This window comes from Cryptomeria japonica, chromosome 1 (genome assembly GCF_030272615.1).
Source record: "Cryptomeria japonica chromosome 1, Sugi_1.0, whole genome shotgun sequence".
Lineage (NCBI taxonomy): Eukaryota > Viridiplantae > Streptophyta > Pinopsida > Cupressales > Cupressaceae > Cryptomeria > Cryptomeria japonica.
Genome location: NC_081405.1, coordinates 718,359,971 through 718,380,240, shown reverse-complemented (window position 1 = coordinate 718,380,240; position 20,270 = coordinate 718,359,971). Strand labels below are relative to the sequence as shown.

At 36.1% G+C, this 20,270-nt stretch overlaps 1 protein-coding gene across 1 annotated transcript in view; it reads right to left on the bottom strand.

Moving 5' to 3' along the window:
* Nucleotides 1–18: 18 nt before the first annotated feature.
* Nucleotides 19–20,270, bottom strand: part of LOC131056772 (uncharacterized) — an 87,404-nt gene continuing 67,152 nt past the window's right edge. Inside the window, exons 12-18 of the mRNA XM_057991031.2 lie at nt 19,126–19,234; nt 2,497–2,609; nt 2,123–2,321; nt 1,754–1,882; nt 1,517–1,545; nt 1,129–1,418; nt 19–319 (exon numbers count right to left, since the gene is read on the bottom strand). Of these exons, the coding sequence (XP_057847014.2) occupies nt 19–319; nt 1,129–1,418; nt 1,517–1,545; nt 1,754–1,882; nt 2,123–2,321; nt 2,497–2,609; nt 19,126–19,234 (1,170 nt within the window). The remainder of the gene's footprint in view (nt 320–1,128; nt 1,419–1,516; nt 1,546–1,753; nt 1,883–2,122; nt 2,322–2,496; nt 2,610–19,125; nt 19,235–20,270) is intronic.

Sequence of the window (20,270 nt, the reverse complement as noted above, 5' to 3'; positions counted from 1 at the left end):
GAAAACGACGTCGAGGATTCAAGCACCAGTGTTTGAACTGGTCGTATCGGTTGTTAGGATGGGCAGTTGGGAGAAGGTGGCGCTATTATCATCATCTGGCTTGTCGTGATCCGCGTGACCATATCCAGTCATGGGGTGGCCATCTGACGATGTTCTGTTTGTTCCGTCGATGGTGTCTGCGTGTTCTCTTTTTACATGAGGCAGCGGTGGCGGTCCCAACCAAGTGAGCAAAACAGGTAAGAGCACGAAACCATTCAGAAACCCTAAAATGCCCATGATCGTGAACATGGCAAAGTAATACAGCCTAAATGCATGGTATCTGCAATGCAATTGAAAGGAAAAAAACGTACATCACATGTCAGCTATTTTGATGAGTCATTTGGTCGAACTTGATCTTATAGACCTTACGCCATTAAATTCTAAAGTTAAAAAATGAAGTACTCGCCGAATTTTTGTACAAAATCTATTGTTAACGTGTTAGCACACAATAGATATTTTTTGTATTCACGAATGAAACATTAGCTTTACCGTTTCCCGGTTGTAAATATTTTTAACACCTACATATTCCCTCGCATGTCATATAATGCGGCTGATATTTTTCAAAAAAAGAAAAACGAATACACGATTTGCTTGTTTGAACTGAGTGTACTCAAAGGAGCATAGCAGTTAATTACCTTAGTACTTAGAAATGAGAGATCAACCCAGCAGAAATACACTCCTATTCAAAGTTATTATCAAATTTCTTCCTAGATAGAGAGAGAGAACGTTTTCCCTGTCCTTATTTACATATAAAAAAGTAAATATCACACAATATCTTTGTTCTTTGCCATGTATTTAAATAAAATTAGCAGTTAATTTCCATGCCACGATCTCTCTACTCCTTTTTCACGTATCAAAAGAACCTCAAAACCCAGTTTCATTAATACTTAAGAATGGGGTATATCCTAGTAGAGACGTGCGACAGAAATTTTCACAAGCCTTGAGCCAGAAAATCATCCCTTTTGGAGAGAGCTAAATATTTCGTATAGGAATAATTCGCATTTTTTCCCTAAGCTTCCCTAAATTTCAAAGAAAAGAAATCGAACAACTTGATCTCATGTTTATGGAAAATAGAGTCAATTGTCTTACTTGAGAAAAATGAGGGGCAAGGTAGCAGCAATTTGAGTCCCAAGGCCATGCAGCAATGGTTCAAATGTCCATTGTAATGCTCGTCCCACCCTTTCATTCTTTGTTCCATCTATAACGAGGAAGCAGCGAGCCAAATAGGTTAATTCTGATGACATGCCAATCTGTTGGTAAAAATAGGCCCTGTAAGCTTTATAGGAGGTATTTATTGCAGAAATCTCTGGTTTCCTTTTGAATATGTGTAAAATATGGAAAATCATGATTACAGAATTGGTAGCATTCAGAATCTGTTTCTAGTTACAGAAGACTAAAGTAATGCAATAATGGGAAATACAAAGTGTCATATGGAGAGATTGGTCTTATCAGATATCACAAATCAATTTTGACTTACCACAATACCCAGGTTGACCAGGGACAAAGCTGCCATCCATAAAATACATCTCATGTTATTTCTTGTCTCGAGAGTGACAGGGAATTTGTGCGGACACTTTTTTTCAAAGAAAAATTCAAATATGGGTACAGGTATATATAAAGAGCAATTTAAAAATTTAAAAGTTGGGAAATTAAAAAAGTAGAATAATGTTAAGTACGCTGTGCACTATAATAATATATTAGAGGATAAACTTACAGTTTAATTTGGCACCAATGACATATAAAAATCCAAATACTTCTACATCCACCATGAGCAGCACTACGGCTATCATTAAAGCTATGGTAAAACTGCATTGAAATAAGAGAACTGCTACAAAGACTCCAACTGCAGAGAAAATCAAAACCTTGGATTATATTGCTTCAGAACTTTAAGTGATGATGTAGCTATACCTATGAACATAGAACGGTTACCTCACACAGTAGTTACTTTTATGCTATTTCAAAACGGTGTGTGAGGTTATTGTCTGTGTAATGGTGTGCGGGAAATACACAATCAAACGCAACTATAATTAAGTTAAATTTGATATATATGCCTCTTTTTAAGTAATTTGTTTTCTGAGCACACCTAAGGCGAAACCCACAACGGTCAGCATGTCTTTAATGCTGTGAAGATACTGCTCAAAAAACAGATATGGATAGCCATATGCATATGAAAGTTTAGTTCCATTAAAATGTCTTCTATTGGCACTGTCAAGTGCATTCCTTGTCTGCTTAATCATGTCCAAGTTTGGCTTTGTCTCGGCACCCAAACCACTCGCAAAAAGCTGTACATGAAGTTTAACAAAGTTGAAATTATTATTGAATCAGTTTACAAGGAAAAATATCTCTTAACCTGCAAAATTCTCATGAATTCTCAATACAAATTCAAAATGTTTGACCATGTTCTGATATGCTATTTGATATTTAAAATTGCTGAATTAGGTAACATTAGAATCCTACCAATGATTTTGTGGCACTGATTCTGTAGTTTGAATTATTTCCTTCTGCAATGCAACTTAAAGCTTTATTCGTGCTACTATCATAACATGCCAAGTCCTGCATAGACAACAACCCTGCAGGAAACAGCAATCACATACTTTTGTTTCAGTATTTCTGAGGCTCTTGAGTAAGTTTTATGCTCTCTCCCTTTTTTCTCCTCTCTAATATGATCTAGCCTCCTGATTTGGTTTTTGCATCTTTATCTTTTCCGAGTTTCTAAATCATACTTGAAAAAGGCAAAAAGAAGTATACTGAAAAAGTAACAAATAAAAATAAATATATATGACTAGAATTAGATGCAATATTATATAAATCAAGAAGTAGTATATAAAGTAGCAACTAAAGGTATACCATATCTCCAACTTCAAAGGGCCTCTCACTCCTATGCCTATCTACATATATCTTTTCCTGATTTTGCGCTTGTTGAATGTTTTATTTAAGAGGCTTCATAATGTTTTGATGTTCTTGCATCCAATCTCTAGCCTCTACTATTTGCAGAAATCAAGTCCACAAAAGAGGTCGCATCAAAACCGTATAAAGCCTTGAAGGGTGTCATGCCAATGCTCATTTGATGACTTGTGTTATAGTAATGCTCACCCATATACAACCATTTGATCCAAGCCTTTTGGATGTCTAGCTACATAATCCTGTACATACCCCTCAACCCACTTTTTACTATTTCTGTCTATCCATCTGTTTATGGGTGATAACTTGTTCTTAGAGTCAACTTTGTACTTGCCAATCTAAAGAGCTCTTGCAAAAACACATCGAGGAATTTGTTGTCTTGATCATTGACCATTTTTGGGCAATCCATGGAACTTAGATACCTTCTTGTAAAACAAATCGACCACCTGTGGTGCCTTATATTTAGATGATATGGGAAAGAAATGCGCATATTTAGTCAACCTATCCACCACCACATAAATGCAATCTCTACCCTACACATTAGGAAGCCATTTGATGAAATCCATTGATATACTCTTCCACTTCTGATTGGGGATGGGTAGGGATTGCAATAAACCTGCTAGAAAGGTATGTTTAGATTTATTTTGTTGGCAAACATTACACTCCTAAATATCCCCAAGAATGTCATCGTTCAACCCTTTCCAAGAAAACTTCTCTCTACTTGTAAGTTTTAAAGTACCCCTAATGACCAGCTAGTGGAGTGCCATGAACAGTCCTAAGAATATTTTCCTTCATTTTTGATTTAGAAACCAAGTAGATTTTGTTGTTGTAGTATATGATGTCATCAATTACCTTATATCGGTCATCCTAAATCTTCCCATCCATAATCTCACAGACAAAATTGTTCTTAGAGTACTCAATTAGAAGACAAGACTTCCATTCGGTTGAAATCTCAGACATAGCAAAAAGTGGGTTTCCTAGATGAGGCATCTGCTACTAAATTTTTCTTCCCTTTTACACACTCTATATCAAAATCAAAATCTTGTATTTTTCTTTCCCACTTTTATTGCCTCTCATTTAGGTCCTTTTGCTTGAGGTAGTATTTCAAACCGTTGTGATTAGTCCTTACCACAAACTTCCCACCAGCTAGGTACTATTTGAATTTGGCTAAGATGTGTATGATTGCGAGCATTCCCTTGTTGTTGGTGGAATAGTGTCTCTCAACATCCCTAAGTTTCCTGTTTTCACAAGCAATTGGGTGCTTATCATTAATAAGCACAAATCCAGTTGATTCTCTTGAAGCATCAAACTCAAGCACAAAGGGTTGTGAGGAATTAGGAAGAGCCAAAACAGGACAAGTTGCTAATTACCTCCTTAAGACGATCGAACACTTGCTATATTGAAGGTTACCAAGAGAATGATCCCATTTTTGTCAAGTCTATGAGAGGTGCAATGAGCTGAGAAAACCCCTGCACGAATCTCTTGTAGTAACTACACAATCCAAGGAAAGCTTTCATTCTTTGGCGAGGTCCAATCAAGAATGACTAGAATCTTTACTTGATCCACTTTAACTCCATTAGCACCAATTACATGACCCAAGTAGAGCACCTTTGTCATCCCACACTCACACTTTGATGCCTTAGCAAACAAAGACTGAGCCCCATAATACCCAACACCTCATCAATGTGCCGAAGGTGCTCTTCCCATGTTTTGCTGTAGATCAATTATCATCAAAGAACACATCTGCAACTGCCCATTGAACACACAGTTCACGCAAGTCTGAAAAGTAGTAGGGGAATTAGTCAATCCAAATGGCATAAACAAAAATTGTAATGTCCCCAATTTTCAGGTTCTCTAGTAATATAGTAGTTGCCGACTTTCTAGGTTTGTGTCAACATGTTCAGAAGGGTAATTTGATGTTACCAGCAAGCTCAGAGGGTTAAGAGGAGCCATATGATGCTTTTAGTTGTTAGTTCCGACTTTTGGTTTGGGCTCCAAGATTCTTGGAGGGAGCATATATTTTTAGTAATTCACCTAGTTGGATCCGTTTGTCATCTTTTATCATCGGAAACACTCCTACGCAGTCAGATTTCAATTCCGATGCATTTCGACCATTGTCGCTAATTGAGTGCATTATTGAGCTATATTTAATTATTTCACTAAGGTTATATTTTTAATTAAATTTATTTATCTAGCACCTTTGTGTTATAGCTCATTGGAAAGAGAATGAAAAGTTTTAAATGCTGGAACTCTTTAAAAATGACTTAATTGTCAAAATGTTTTAAAAGTAAATTATATCACATTTTGGAGTTAAAAGTGCCTCTTAAGTTGGACGCCAAAATGGGGAAATAAAATAAAGTAAAACTTTTAATCCCACATTGGCCTGGAGAAAAGGGTTGACCCCTTTGGCAGAGCTATTAAAGCAGGTATGAGAGGCTCATTTGGGGGACTTGGAAGTTTGGTTTTCTAATTGGTTTATTATTCCTCTTGGAGGATTGGGAGCCTTGGCTTTCAGCAAGTTTGAGGACGGAAACCCTCGAGCTTGGAGGCAGTGGACGGAAACCCATTGTCAGTTGGAGATATCATTTAGGTATCTCACTTGTGTTTCACATTTCTGGAAAATAAGGTACGGCTATTGTAAGGTACCTTTTCTGTTTGTGCTGATCATTTTGCTAGGGTTTGAATATTGTGAAGGAGTTTGGATGCTAGACTCGTTGAGCTACATGTTGAACATTGCTGGGTGCTACAGTGACATGAACCGTGCATGAACATTGATGTGAACAGTGATGCTACAGTGACACATCAGTTTGCTGTCCACAAGATTTTGATGATCTACTTGGCACTTCATTGACACATCTTGCATCTAGGGTTTCAGCGCCCTATTCCTAGGCTTGGACACATCTTTGGAGGAGTTTGGGATTATTTTTAGCTGTCATAATCTTCAAACGAAGGGCAGAAAATATCAAACCTACATAAGGAGTTTCAGACATTATCTTCAGCCATTCATATCATCAAATTGTGCCTAAAGGACACATTGAACTTCGGGTATGTTGATGACCCGTCTATGTAATGCATTTGCATGTTGCTGACACATTTCTATAGGTTTTATATGTCTGAAAATTACTGTAACAGACTTGATAAACATTGTACTCAGATCTGATATGATGATAATAAAGTGAAGTTGATGGTGAGAAATTGTTGTTTTGGTTTATACACACTGTGTTATCAATTTTGTATGTTCTTCTATGTTTGGCATTGTAAACATACATCAAACACAATCAAAACTCAGAAATCAGACAGCAGAGAGCTAGCATGCCAAGTGTTTGACGAAATGTCAAATCTACTAAACAGAAAAAAACAAAATTGTGTGATAAATTGTCTAATCCATTAAAAATTCGGTTGCAAACCAGGGGTGGCCATTACAAAACTTCATGGTGTTTAGTGTGAGGAGGTTGGATGAAACCTTACCTTGCCTACAGTTATCATCTCCATTGCAATTTACTTGTTTAATTTGCTCATATCCTGTGCAGTGCTGAAGCAAATTGTGAACATCTTTGAATCAGGCACAATATTAGGAAGCCCTACATCTGAATCATTGGCAGGAAAGCATTGCAGATTTGAATGTCCTCTTTGAAAAAGAAACTCAGTCTGAGATTTCCATTGTCCAACAGTCACCTTTGCCATTGTCCATCATCCAATTGGAGGCTATTTTCCGTCATACGAGTGTTGGCAAATCAGCATCCATAACCAGATCCAGGGATTATGACTAGAATAATCACAAATTAGATAATTTAGGATGCAACAAAGTGCTAGGCCCTAGTTCATTTCTAACTTGGTGCCTATAAAAAGGACAAACTGAGTTTTAAGGGCAAGCAAGATCAGTAACAAACATCTATACGCCCAGATTTGAATCTATCAGGCCTGACCACAACAAGAAATTTCAATCAGACCAGCAAAAAAACTTCTAATCAAAAGGATTCTCCATTTGAGGTGTGAAATCCTCAAGTCCAGTGCTAAAGAGGACAAAGGATCTGATCTCTAGGTTGAACAGTGGAGTTAGTGCTCCAAGCAAAAGGGTGAAGACTTGACAAAGTGTACTATGATTTCCTAATAGTTGGGTTGTCACTACCAGCTCTCCCAATTCTGGGCTTGTAACAACAAAAATTGTAAGATTTGTTGGTTTCTTTCAATATTCATAATTATATTAGCAAATGCAAACTTTGGTTATTTGCCACAAATTTCATGTGTACTAAGCAATTTTTCCGGATTGTTAGCTGTTGATGGGGTTTTAATACTGTTTGCTTAAATTAATTGATTGTTCTAATATTAGTTGGTGATCTGAAAATTGGTTAGAGAGTCCATTCAACCCAAGGGTTATCAGATTGGTATCAGAGCTGGCAGTCCTGCCAGTTTGCTAGGTGATTTTTGTGCATGCAGTTAAGTCAAAGAGACCAGAGAGCCTTAGAGAGAGAGAGATTAGAAGCAGCCACACAAGGAAACAACAGTAGAATTGGAGGTAGAGGTAAGAAGAAAATGGTTGATCAGGAAGATGATTTGAAGGCATAGCTGAAAAGGCAAGAAAAAATGACACAAATGCTAGTGCAAACAAACCTAACCAATAGTGTCACTCATACCAGATCTACATCAAACAATGCTGGAGAAGGAAGTGATTCAGATCCGTATAGGGCTAGAAATCACATTGATAACTGCAGAAACCCAGCTTGATCAACCCTCAAACCCTTCTAGCCCACCTTTTTTCCTAGAGTGTAATCACCATAGGGAGAAGAAGAGCAAGATCAGGCTGCAAATGACTTTACTACCATTGTATATGAGTATATGAGACTTGATGCAAATGCCAGAAGACAGATTCCATTTGAACAGTACATAATGCTAGATCAAGAAGTGGATCAAGGGGTGATAGGAGACAACTTATGCAACAATTTAATAGATATCTTCAACACAAAGTGAGTAAACTGACACTTCTTGCTTTTGATGGCTCCATAAATGTTACTACATGGGCTTGGGTTAAAAAATTAGATACTTAACTTTCACTCAGCCCTATGATAGAAGATGAAAACTATCAAGTTTGCCATTCTACATTTGGAGGGCTTGTCTCATGAGTGGTGGCGTCATAGTTTGATAACATAAGGGCTTAAGTATGCTGTGACATACGTTGATGCAAAAGCTCACAGAAAGGTTTGATAGAAGAGATTCAGAGGTGTATCTCAAGGAGTTGACACATTTGAGGCAGCATGGTTCACTGGAGGATTATGTAGCAGAATTTCAAAGGTTTTTAGTCATGCTTCCAGATGTGACAGATAAGAGACTCATGTTCTTACTCAAGGGATTATTAGTCTTTTTGTGGTTTGGTGGGAGCTTTTGACCCAATGACCTTGGAGGATGCTATCTAAAGAGCCTTGAGCCTAGAGGACTCTGTAGTAAAGAGTAACTATCTTCCCAAGAGTGCACCATTAGGGCAATAGAGGAAACTATTTCATAAGAATGTTCCACAACCTAAGACCTAACCTCCAAATCCTAGTAGGGTGGATGAAACTAAAAATCAACTACGAAGGAAAAAACTGTCCCTCACTTGTAGAGAGCCATGGGTACTAGGGCATAGGTGTTTGGAAAAAGGACAAATCCACTATATAGAGGTAGTTTTTTTTTGAGGATTTTGAGGTAGGAGAATTTGAGCTCAAGGATGTTGCTGAAGAGGTTGAACATGAGAAGGTAGAGGGAGAGCATTTTGGGGGTAAACTTGCATCACTTTCAGGAGACCTAAATATCACTTCTTTTATATTAGAGGAGTCCTACAAGAGTGATAGTTTTGATAAATAGTGGTGCCACCCACAATTTCATTGATGAAGGATTAATGACTAAGATGGGATTGAAGACAAAGGACTTTGAAGGGTTTAATGTCATAGTGGCAGACAAATATACTATTACATGCAATTGAAGGTTTCAATAGTTGGAGTTGACTCTAGGAGGACACAAGATGTGAGATGACTTCTACGTGATAGGCATTGATGAGATAGAGTTGGAGGTGCAATGGCTGCACTCACTTGGTGAGTACACAATTATCAAACCTTGGAGTTGAAGTGCAAATCCTTTGGGAAGGAGGTAATTCTTTGTGGCCTTTCGAATGTGGGATCCTATAATGGCTTCAGCCAAGAGGATGGAGAGAACTTTTCGTAGAGACTAGGTGGATTGTGCAGAAGAGTGCTCAATCCTACGTGGATATTTTATCCATCTTGGATAAACATAGCAAAGTATTTGGCGAAATTCCTCTTGGTTTACCATCTGATAGGGGTTTTTAGCATGTTATTGAGCTTGAGGAAGGAGCAAAACCCATCATCACTACTCCTTATTGGCACCCTAGGAGATACAAGGAAGAGATTGAGAAGGCATTTAAAGAGCTATTGGGCATGGGGCACATATGACCTAGTTCAGCTCATTTGCTTCGTTCATGGATGTGCATTGATTATAATGCCCTCAACAAAAAGACAATCAAGAATCACTACCCCATACCCATGATCAATGAGTTGATAGACGAGTTTCATGGTGCGGTATACTTCTATAAGATTGACTCACAATCATGTTATCATTAGTTTAAAGTTAGAGATGAGGATTGCAGAAAACAACTTTTAGGTGTCACTATGGGCACTATGAGTTCTTGGTCATGCCATTTGGGTTGACTAATGCCTCCACCACTTTTCAATCATGCATCAATTGGGAATTTATTCTACAGTTGAGGAAATTTGTGCTAGTTTTCTTTGATGGAATTTTGGTTTACAATGAGACATGGGAGGACCATTTGAAGCACATAGATTAGGTGCTTGGCATACTTGAGCAACATTCATTCTACGCCAAAGCATCCAAATGTGAGTAAGATTAGTGCCCAAGGGTTTAGTGTGGATAAGGAGAATCAAGATTGATCAAGACTAAGGAATTTATTGCATTTGAGGGATTTGTAGGAATTTGCAGCCGCATTGACAGATTTGACGAAGGAGGCTTTCACTTGGAGCACTACAACACAACAAGCTTTTGACAAGCTTGAGGTAATGAGTTCTATTTTGGCTATCCCCAATTTCTCACTTCCTTTTGTTCTAAAATGTGATGCTTTAGGAGACGCGATTGGAGTAGTTTTGATGCAAAATAGGCACCTCATAGCATTTAAGAGTAGGAAGCTCAAGGAGACATAGAAGAACTTCTCTATTTATGACAAGGAGATGTTGGCCATCATGCATGCACTAGTCAAATTCAAATAGTACTTGTTTTGTTGGAAGTTTATGGTTAAAACAGATCATAACAGTTTAAAATCTTCCTCAAGTAGAAGGATTTGAATGATAGACAACAAAAATGGGTAACTTAGTTACAAGCCTATGATTTTGACATTGAGTATGTTAAGGGAAAGAATAATGTGGTGGTTGATGCACTCTCTAGGAAATCTTCTTTCTGCTCTATCTCTAATATATCTACTAATTGGGAGGCTTCCATAATGGTTGAATATATTAAGAGTACAGTTGCAATTGACATTTTGGATAGAAATTTGTAAGATGATAGGTTCAAGGTGGTAGATGAGCTCATCCTCTGCAAAGATCAGGTGTATCTTGTAGTGGAATTAAAGGTTACGGAAATAATTTTGAGGGCATGTCATGACACACCACTTGCTGGTCACTCAGGTTACTACTAGACATAGAAGCAAGGGAATGTTTTAATGGAAGGGGCTAAAAAATGATGTGTTGATGCATGTTAGGGAGTGTTTGGCTTTTCAAAAAATAAAATAGAGCATGTATTTTCAGCTAGTTTGTTTCAGCTCCTACCCATTCCATATCAAAATTGGGGAGCATTTCTATGGGTTTCTATTAGAATAATATCTTTCTCTTTGTGTTATTAATGGTCATTTAAGTTGTTTCTAATTTCGCCTCTAGTTAATGATAGTTTCTTTTAGAAACATCATCTTTGTAACTCTATTTAAAGGAGCTTTGTCTCCTTGATTAATTGAACAACATAGATTCTTTGAAATCCATATGCTTTTGCATCTGTATTATGGTATTAGAGTAGAAAGAAATTTTTTGTTTTTTCTAAAAATTTTCGAATGAAATTTTTCATCACTGAAAAAACAAATCTAGGGCCTGTGATTTTTTCAGAATTCGAAATTCAATTTTTGTTTTCTAAAGGGTTTTCTTTTAGGCGGTTTTTTCTATTGTTCTTCATGTTTTTTGTGGCGGATTTCTTTTTAACCAGACTTTTGTCCCGCGACGCCATTAATCCTCTGCGCGTGATGCAATTTTTTTCACCTGCAAATTTTTTTTCTGCCATTTTTTGACGGAAATCTGCATTTTCGATTAGGGTTTTTACCCTTCAGATCAAGTCGAATTTTTTTTCAGATTGTAGATTCTTGGTGGGTTTTTCGAGAGATCAACTGGGTTGTTTTCAAAATTTTGTGGGTGCATCGTTTTCCGTGCCTCGAATTTCGTGCCAGCGGATTTCAATTCTGATTTCAGATTCTTTCTGGGTTTTTTGCAAGGATTTCTGGGTTGTCTTCATATTTTTTTAGGTCAGCCATAAATTTTTCTCGAAATCTGTGCCAGTCGTACTTCATCTTTTTTTTGAAGTTTGTTCCTGTATCTGCCTCTATTTTCTGCATTGGAATTTGTGCCTGGACTTATCTCAGTGCATTGAACCTCGTACCTCAGGTTTTGTGCACTTCGCATCTCAGTACCTTGTTTTTCGTGCCTCGAAAAGCGTGAAGATGGCTTATGGGCATCGATGTTTGTTTCGGTTTTTAATATTTTTAAACCTGAAAAAAAATTCTGATGGGTTTTAATATTTTTTTCCCTTAAAAAAGTCTCTGGGTTTTTAAATATTTTTTGTCCCTATAAAAAAATCATGGGAGGGTTATGATTTTTTCTTCAAATTGTACTTTGCTGTAGTCTGTTTTTAGTCGCACCTGGAGTTGTTGTGCGAACATCTGCACTAGTCTCTTGTTTGCAGTCTATTTTCGGACATCTTGCTCATTTGCAATAGTTTGGAGGGTTTGCCGATTTTTTCCTCAAAATCGTGACAACTGTTCTTGGTGTGTCTCTAGTTACAGGGAGGAATAGTTCTCCAACATCAGGTTGGACGGTTGGTGTTGTTTTGGGTATCTCCAGAAGTTCTGCAATTTCTAGGAGGGTTGGTGGCAAACCCATCTCAAGAGGCAGAGTTAGTGGCAGGCTCTTGTCTTCAGTTGTAGCGTGTTCTGAGAAGAAGGGGGCAACCTTCTCTGTTATTTCTCTTGGTAGTTAGAACGATGACCATTAAGGGAGGGTATTAGAATAATATCTTTCTCTTTGTGTTATTAATGATCATTTAAGTTGTTTCTAATTTCTCCTCTAGTTAATGATTGTTTCTTTTAGAAACATCATCTTTGTAACTCTATTTAAAGGAGCTTTGTCTCCTTGATTAATTGAACAACATCAATTATTTGAAATCCATATGCTTTTGCATTTGTATTAGTTTCATCACAGGCGTCCCAAAGGTGCAAGGTTTGCATCTATGTGGCTATTGATAGGCTCACTAAATATGCTCATTTTCATGCTATATCTTCAAAGTACAAGGCTCCACAAGCTGCTTATCTATTCTTTAAAAAGACTTTTAGACTTCATGGGTTGCCAAGGAACATGGTAAGTGATAGGGGCAGTAGATTTATTAGTTTGTTTTGGCAAGGCTCTTTTGATTAACGGGCATAGAATTGACCCCAAGCACTAGCTATTTTCCTCAAACTGATGGACAAATGAAAATTTGGAACAAATGGATAAAGGTTATTTAAGGAATTATGTTATAGGGCAACAAACAACATGGGTCAAATGGCTACACCTTAGAGAGTATTGCTACAATACTAGTCACCACATGTTTATATGTATGACTCCTTTCAAGGCACTCTATTGTTATGATGCAATTTCATTCGTGGATTTGATTTTTTTTAGATAGTAGAGTGCCGAGAGCTAAGGATTTAATTCAACAAATCTTGGATATTGTGAATGCACTCAAAGGAAACCTACAACAGTCCCCAAATTAGCAAAAGCTGTATGCTGATTACCACCAAACTGAGAGGGTTTTTGAGATGGGAGTCATGTTATTTTTGAGATTTTATCCCTATAGACAATCTTTTTTCAGGGGAAGTGGTGCTGAGAAGTTGAAGCCACGATTTAATGGACCCTATAAGATCATAAGGAGGATTGCTGGGGTAGCATATGAGCTGGAACTTTTAAAATTCATAATATTTTTCATGTGTCATGCCTTAAGAAGGCTCTTCGACAACATGATACTCCTTCATTATAGCTGCCACCACTTGGTGATGAAGTGAAGTTGATTTTGGAGCTCAAAGCCATCATTCATATGAGGGAAAAGAAGTTGAGGAATAAGGTTATTCCAAAATATTTTGTGAAATGGAAGAATCTTCCACTTGAGGCTGCTACATGGGAAGGAGATATTTGAGCATCCAAGTTTGAAATTGCTTGAGGACTGGCAATCTTGAAGAGGGAGGACTGTCATGTCCCATGTTCCCTAAGGCCGATCGACAACAGTTTTTTGTAAAAGTTTTTTGAAACACTACTTTTGAAAAGAATGTTTAATAAATATTAAATATAAAATAATATAAATAAAAATTTAAAATTTAAAATTTCAAAAAAATGGTTTTGTAGTTTATTTTTAAATTAGGCGCTAAAATCTAAAATTCAAATTTGGGTGCCCATCTAGAAGAACACCTCTTTATTTGCCCTTCTAGGTCATTGGTGGGTATGCAAGAAGTTCGGATAATTTTACCAAGTTCGGTTACACTTTCAGGACAAAACCCCATTGCCTACATTTACCATCTCCATTCTGCAATTTATTTTTTTAATCTACTCATATCCTGTGCAGGGCTGAAGCAAATTGTGAACAACATATTTGAATCAGGCACACTATTAGGACGCCCTAGGTCTGAATAATTGATGATCAAGCATTGCAGATTTGAGCTTCCTCTTTGGAAAACAAATTCATTCTGAGCATTCCATCACCCAATTCAGTTGCCTTTTCCCTCAGACTACTAGTTGGAAGCCATTTTTAGTCATAGGAGGGTTAGCAAATAAGCTTTCATAACCAGATCCAGGGACTGTGACTGGAATAATCATAGATCAGATCATTTAGGAGGCAAGAAAACCCTAGGTGCTGGTCCAATTTCAGACTTGGTGCCTAGATAGGGGCAAGCAAGATCAGTGATAGAAATCTAAATGTCTAGATCTGGATCTATTAGGCTTGACCACAACAAGAAATTTCAATCAGACCAGCAACAAAGTCCAAATCAGAAGGATTCTCCACTTGAGGCATAAAACCCTTAAGTCTCACTGCTAAAGAGGATTAAGGATCTGATATCTAGGTTGAACTGTGGAGTTAGGGCTCCAAGCAAAATGGTGAAGAGTTGACAGACTATGTTACCATTTCCTAATAGTTGAGTCATCACTACCAGCTCTCCCTATATTGGGCTTGTAACAATGAAAATTGTCAGATTTGTTGGTTTCTTTCAGAATTTACAATTATACCAGCGAATGCAAACTCTGGTTATTTTCTACAAATTTCATGTCTACTAAGCAATTTTCAGGGATTGTAATTTATTGATGGGGTTGTCATACTGTTTGCTTAAATTAATTGATTGTCCAATATTAGTTGGTTATCTAGAAATTGTTTAGACAGTCCATTAAATGCTAGGGATATCACATCCATGCCCCTAGATTAAGTAGTGGGTTTATTGTTTGGGGAAAACTTCAATCACTAGCTTTTGATAGATCAAAGAGAAACATTTGCCATTGCCTAATTCCTGACTTGAATTTTAAAATGTGAAAATTGTGTCTAGAAATGCAAAAAGAGCCGTGTTGATGTGAGGAAGGCCAATATATTATCACAAAGCTATTCATGGAAGCATTAGTGAACTTTCCCAGCTATGATAAGGAGTTGAATGTATTGGTTCAAACTATTAACAAATGGAAGCACTATTTGTTGGAAAAGGAAACTATGATTCATGCATTCAATGTAAGTTGTGGTTGGTCCATCACTTCAAGTGGATTGGTTTGCTACAAGGGGTAATTGTTTGGTTAAATATAAGAAAGGGACAACAAACAAGATATTTAATGTTTGGTTCTTAATTGTGTACTTAAGCTAACTAATGTATTAATCAAGAATAGTTACATCCCTATTGAAGGGTTATATCCCCTTATTCATATATTATATTCATTCACCTTTCATCATGTCATCATCACTTATAATGTGGATTTGATGACTCTTGCAAGATCTCCAATCATACAAGCCATAGTTTCTACAAAACTTGTTTACATCATGAGTTATGCTCCCTCCTCAATTAAAAAAATTAGGTACCCTTGATAGTGTGCTCTTCGAAGAATTTTTTTTTCTTTTACAACCTATGAGAGCTGAAGCAAATCCCTTTTGTGGGCTTTATATTATATTCCATATGTGCTAGCAAAATTTTATAAAGAAACTTGACTTGGATTGAAAGAAAGAGGGTTAAAATTGTTTCACTAGGTTGAGAATGCAATGTTTGTTCAATCTTTCTAAAGTACAACTAGTAAAATCTATTATATATCTTATTGAATTTTTTTCCTAATTTTTTATAATGCAAAAACTATAGGAAAAAACTTTACAACACAACTTTGGTTGGTTGCTTTACTTCTCGCTTCTATGCCATCATGGTTATGCTCTATGGCATACATTCAAAGCCATCCATTTTGTTGTACCCATATAATTTTTTTCATATCGAGTCAAATTCTAAGTATAAAAAAATTATTGTTTGTTGCTTGTAATCTATTTCTAAGTCCTTGTGGCTAGTATTTGCCAATGTAGTCATCACCAATTCTAGTTAGCCTCATTTGATAGGGTTAAGGAAAAGAAATGAAGTGCAAAGGCAAGCAAATGAATGAGAAAGCTTCCAAAACATGTTTTGATGAAGCAAAGGTACCTAGGGTTTATTTTAGGTCAATAAAAAGGTATGTTTGTGATTCAAGATGCACAAAAGGAAGAAATGAAGTGCAAAGGCAAGCAAATGAATGAGAAAGCTTCCAAAACATGTTTTGATGAAGCAAAGGTACCTAGGGTTTATTTTAGGTCAATAAAATATTAAAAAGGCATGTTTGTGATTCAAGATGCACAAAAGGAAGAGAAGATTATATTGGAGGTCCAAAATTATATGAAATGATTCCAAACTTCTTGGGATGCCCCTAGGGGTGCAATGTCATGTTGCAAGGTAAAAAATCGTATAAGTCAAAAAGTTCTTGCATTTCTCAATGTTAATGGAGAAATGGTTCACTTCAAAGTTTGAAAACTTGGGACTCGACATAGACTCGGCAAAAAAACTCGACTTGCAGAAAGAACCTCATAACTATACAAAAAAAGAAATCAAGGCATTTAGAGAATATAAAAGTCTAATTTGACTATCAACTTGTGATAATTCAAAGATTGCACCTGCCATACGACCCTCAAACTCTCAAAATTTGAAATTTCAATTGCTATTTCTGTTATGTTCAGGTGCTAGAAGAGTCTAGGCTTAGGAATTGGGAGTTTAAGCCTAACACTCGGTAGTCTTGGAGTGGGACTTGACCAAGTACAGCTAGACTTGGTTCGGGAGTCTTGGTCGACTTGCCTTGGCCACCCTAAGGACTCATGAGTTGGGCTAGTCATACCGATTACTCGGCAAGTCTCGAAACTATGGTTCACTTAAATGACCCAAAAGCTCTTTTTCACTTAAGTAGCAAAACTCTAAGTTACTTAACATCAGATTAGAACAAATATTCTTTTTCACTTACAAGGTAAATGCCAATTAAGAATTGGAATGAAAATGTGCACATTTTGACATTTAAGGTACTAGGGGCTCCCATTATGACTTAAATGTCAAATTGTCAACTTAAAATTAGATCAAAAAGTTTAAGTGCTATAGTCTACCCATAGACCTCCTCATTCAACTTGTCAATTGGAATTTAGATGATAAAATGCTCTAAGTTGCCCAGGCATGCCCTTGAGGCTCGTTGCCAATTTTTTAGTTATTGTTGATAGATAACTCAAGTTCCATCACAGTTGCCCAAGGATTAACATTTGTCTTTATCATTCATACTGTCCAGCTATAGGACATTGAATTGCATAATTTTTTGAGGAGGGAATCAAATTCAAGTCACCAAGATTGGTCATTAGGTATTAGGGCTTCTTTAGAGGATTTGCCATGGTTGGAATTGAAGATCTTCGTCAAAATCATTGCTAGAAGCCAAGTGTCAAATTGACAATTTTCAGCCCAATCTATTTATATCTCATGCTATTTTTAGCTGTCACTATTCTTATATGAGGAATCTATTTTTAGACTTAGAATGATTATTTATAGATTGGCTATTTTTAGACTAATTTCTAGAATTTTTTTTAGTTTTTATTTATCCTTTTCAAAACTCTATTTGAAGATTTTCTCATTTAGCAATAGAATTTTTGGACAAAATTGTATAGTAAGCTTGCTTTGTGCACAAGCAAACTATTTATTAGTGTTCCATGGGGATGCATCCCCCCAAAAAAACCTTGTGTTCCTTAGACAGGGACATTTTTGGGATGTGGGGACTTGTGGGAAACGTCCCCCCCAGCACTGCCACCTCTATCAGGGATGCCGCTGGGTCGCTTACTATACGACATAAACCATTACATACTGTTTGCGACCTTTAACTTCATGAAAACTATTTTTCCTTTCATGGGGCACTTGTAGAGATCTTATATTGCAGATTTTGCCTCAAAGATTTCAATTCATCTCAATTTGTATATCAACCCCCCCTCCCCCTCCCCGTTCATCGTTGCTCCACTACTGTCTCCCCATTGTCCTGTCACCATCCCCAAATTTAGGCCCTTGGTCCCCCGTTAGGAAACTTTGTGGAACTATGCTATTTATAGAAGTATTTGTTAGCTTTTTAATTATTTCTCATGCAAAACTTTGTAAATGCTTATAAATAAGCACTATTTGCACTTACTTTTTATGGAGTAGTAATTTTTTTATGCTTACTTGCTGTTAAGATAGCTGTTCAAGAGTTGTTTTATGTTATCATGTTCTCTATGAAATTCCGCAAGCTTTGTTTTGTTGTTTTCACTAATAAGATAGTCAAAGCTTTGTATGCAATTTTTGTGCTCAATTTATTGTTTTATGTGTATGCTGTCCTAGATTTGATTACAGTGTGTATATATCCTCTTTTAGTCTCTGATTTTAGCTTTAGAAGTGAGTTTATCTTTGCTTCCTCTAGATTAAATTTTTGCAATAAGAAGAGATATCAAAGGCCTTTTGTCTATTGGCAAAGTGCTGAATCACCTTGTGCTCTAGCTTGAGAACAAAAATATAGGTTTGCTTTTAGTTTGTATTAATGCACACTCAAAGAATTCCCTGTTAGTTCTAAACTTCTAGGTATTATTTTTCAATTTTCTGGTTAAGGAATATATCATTTCCTTGACTCTTTGTAAAAGTGGGGCTTCCCCTATGAATTTGAAGAAAGGCTTTACGGTTTACTTTACATGCTGTTACATTTGTGTTGTACCACAAGAAACTAATTAAAATGCTAACCCATGCCAAACTCATTGTTTACTCACTCTATACCTGTTTTTAAGCTATGCCATGTTTTCTCACAAATCTTGTGCACTATGCACCTGTGGTTTCAGTGCCATTGAAGAGATTATTGCTGCTATATTTAACACTAAATTTGTAAATAGATATTATCGTAAATTGGCATAAAATTTATTGATCTTCTCTTCATAACATTTATCTATAATGTGTATAGGGGAGTTTTGTTCCTGAAGAGATTATGAAGTTTCAATAATATTTGCCAATCTTCTCTTTACAAAATTTTTTTAAAAAAAGAAAAGATTAAAAGGTAGCATAATTGTAAGCACCATCGTTAAATAAACAGTATAGTGCAATATGATTTATAGTTAGTGTCTTAGAAAGGTTCTCTAAGATCTAGATTATACCACTCTGTTGTATCCTTTAACTAAAGCAAAATATTCTCTACACTTGCAGCTTCAGAGTATAAATTTCATAATTAATTCCTTATCAAGTCAACCATTGATTTAATAAAGTAACATTTATATATAATTTTTCTACTATATCAAACGATAGAATCATTTTCTTGTTGCAGATTGTACCATATGGAGTTTGAGACCACTCTTGTATTGCTGTGTAGAATTGCTGAGGAGGTATCACTGATTGGTTTCTTGCAAGATACAAATTACCAAGCCAGGAGAGCTCAAGTACCTATCACAAAAAAGAAACAAACAAATGCAATCCATTTTGGAAATAAGTAACAGCTATATAGTCAATACTTACACAAATTAAATGTGAGTGACTTGTTACAAAAAGAACTGCATAGATATGGATGAATTTTGACATGTTGAGGGTTATGTAAACAATATTTGAATAGCAACCTGTGAAGAGAAGGGAAAATTAAGCTTTATTGGTTTCATTGTTTTTACAGTATGTCAACTGTGCTTACTCGTCTAGGATACTGAGCAAAGTAGGTCATCGATATTTAATTTACAGCTCCAGACTTCAAATAGTAATATTCTGATATCGAGTTACTGACTTGAATATAATTAGTCTGCTTCTTTGTCTGATTCTTGGTGGGAGACTGACTTGTTTCGAGGAACAGGTAAATCTAGGAAGGTGCTTAACTTCTCATTATCCATGTTGACTTTTTAATTGAATGCACATAATTCAATAAAACAAACTATAAAATATAGAGTAATGTACTCGGACTGTCATTTTTTTAGTATTGACTGTTGGATGGTTAATATGGGTTATTGTGCCCAGTTGATGTACTTAACAATATTTTGTACTATATGAATTGTTAGATTATCATTCAAGTGTAATAAAAGCATTCTTTTTCACAATTTCAACATGTACTGTTCTTTTTTAAATTATTATTCTTCTATTGTACATGTTAAATGATTGTAATCTTGAAGTTTTTATATATGATCATTTGTGTTTATGTTTACAATTGAATCATCTTCAAAATGGATTATTTATCTATAGTGGACACTTTTGGTATCATGCCCCTTTTTTTAATTAAATTAATTGGGACTTATTTCTTCATTTCCTGTAAGCAAGTTAGAGAAATGCTTAATAATCATATTTTAGGTTGGGCCCAATAACTCTATCTTATAAAGACAACTTAAATATTATTCTTTTAATAAAGTAGCTGTCTAAATGGGACATCATAAGGCCTCATGTAATATTTAATTAATTTTTTTTAAACACTTTTGGAGGGAATTTTAGGAGGGAAAAGAAAATT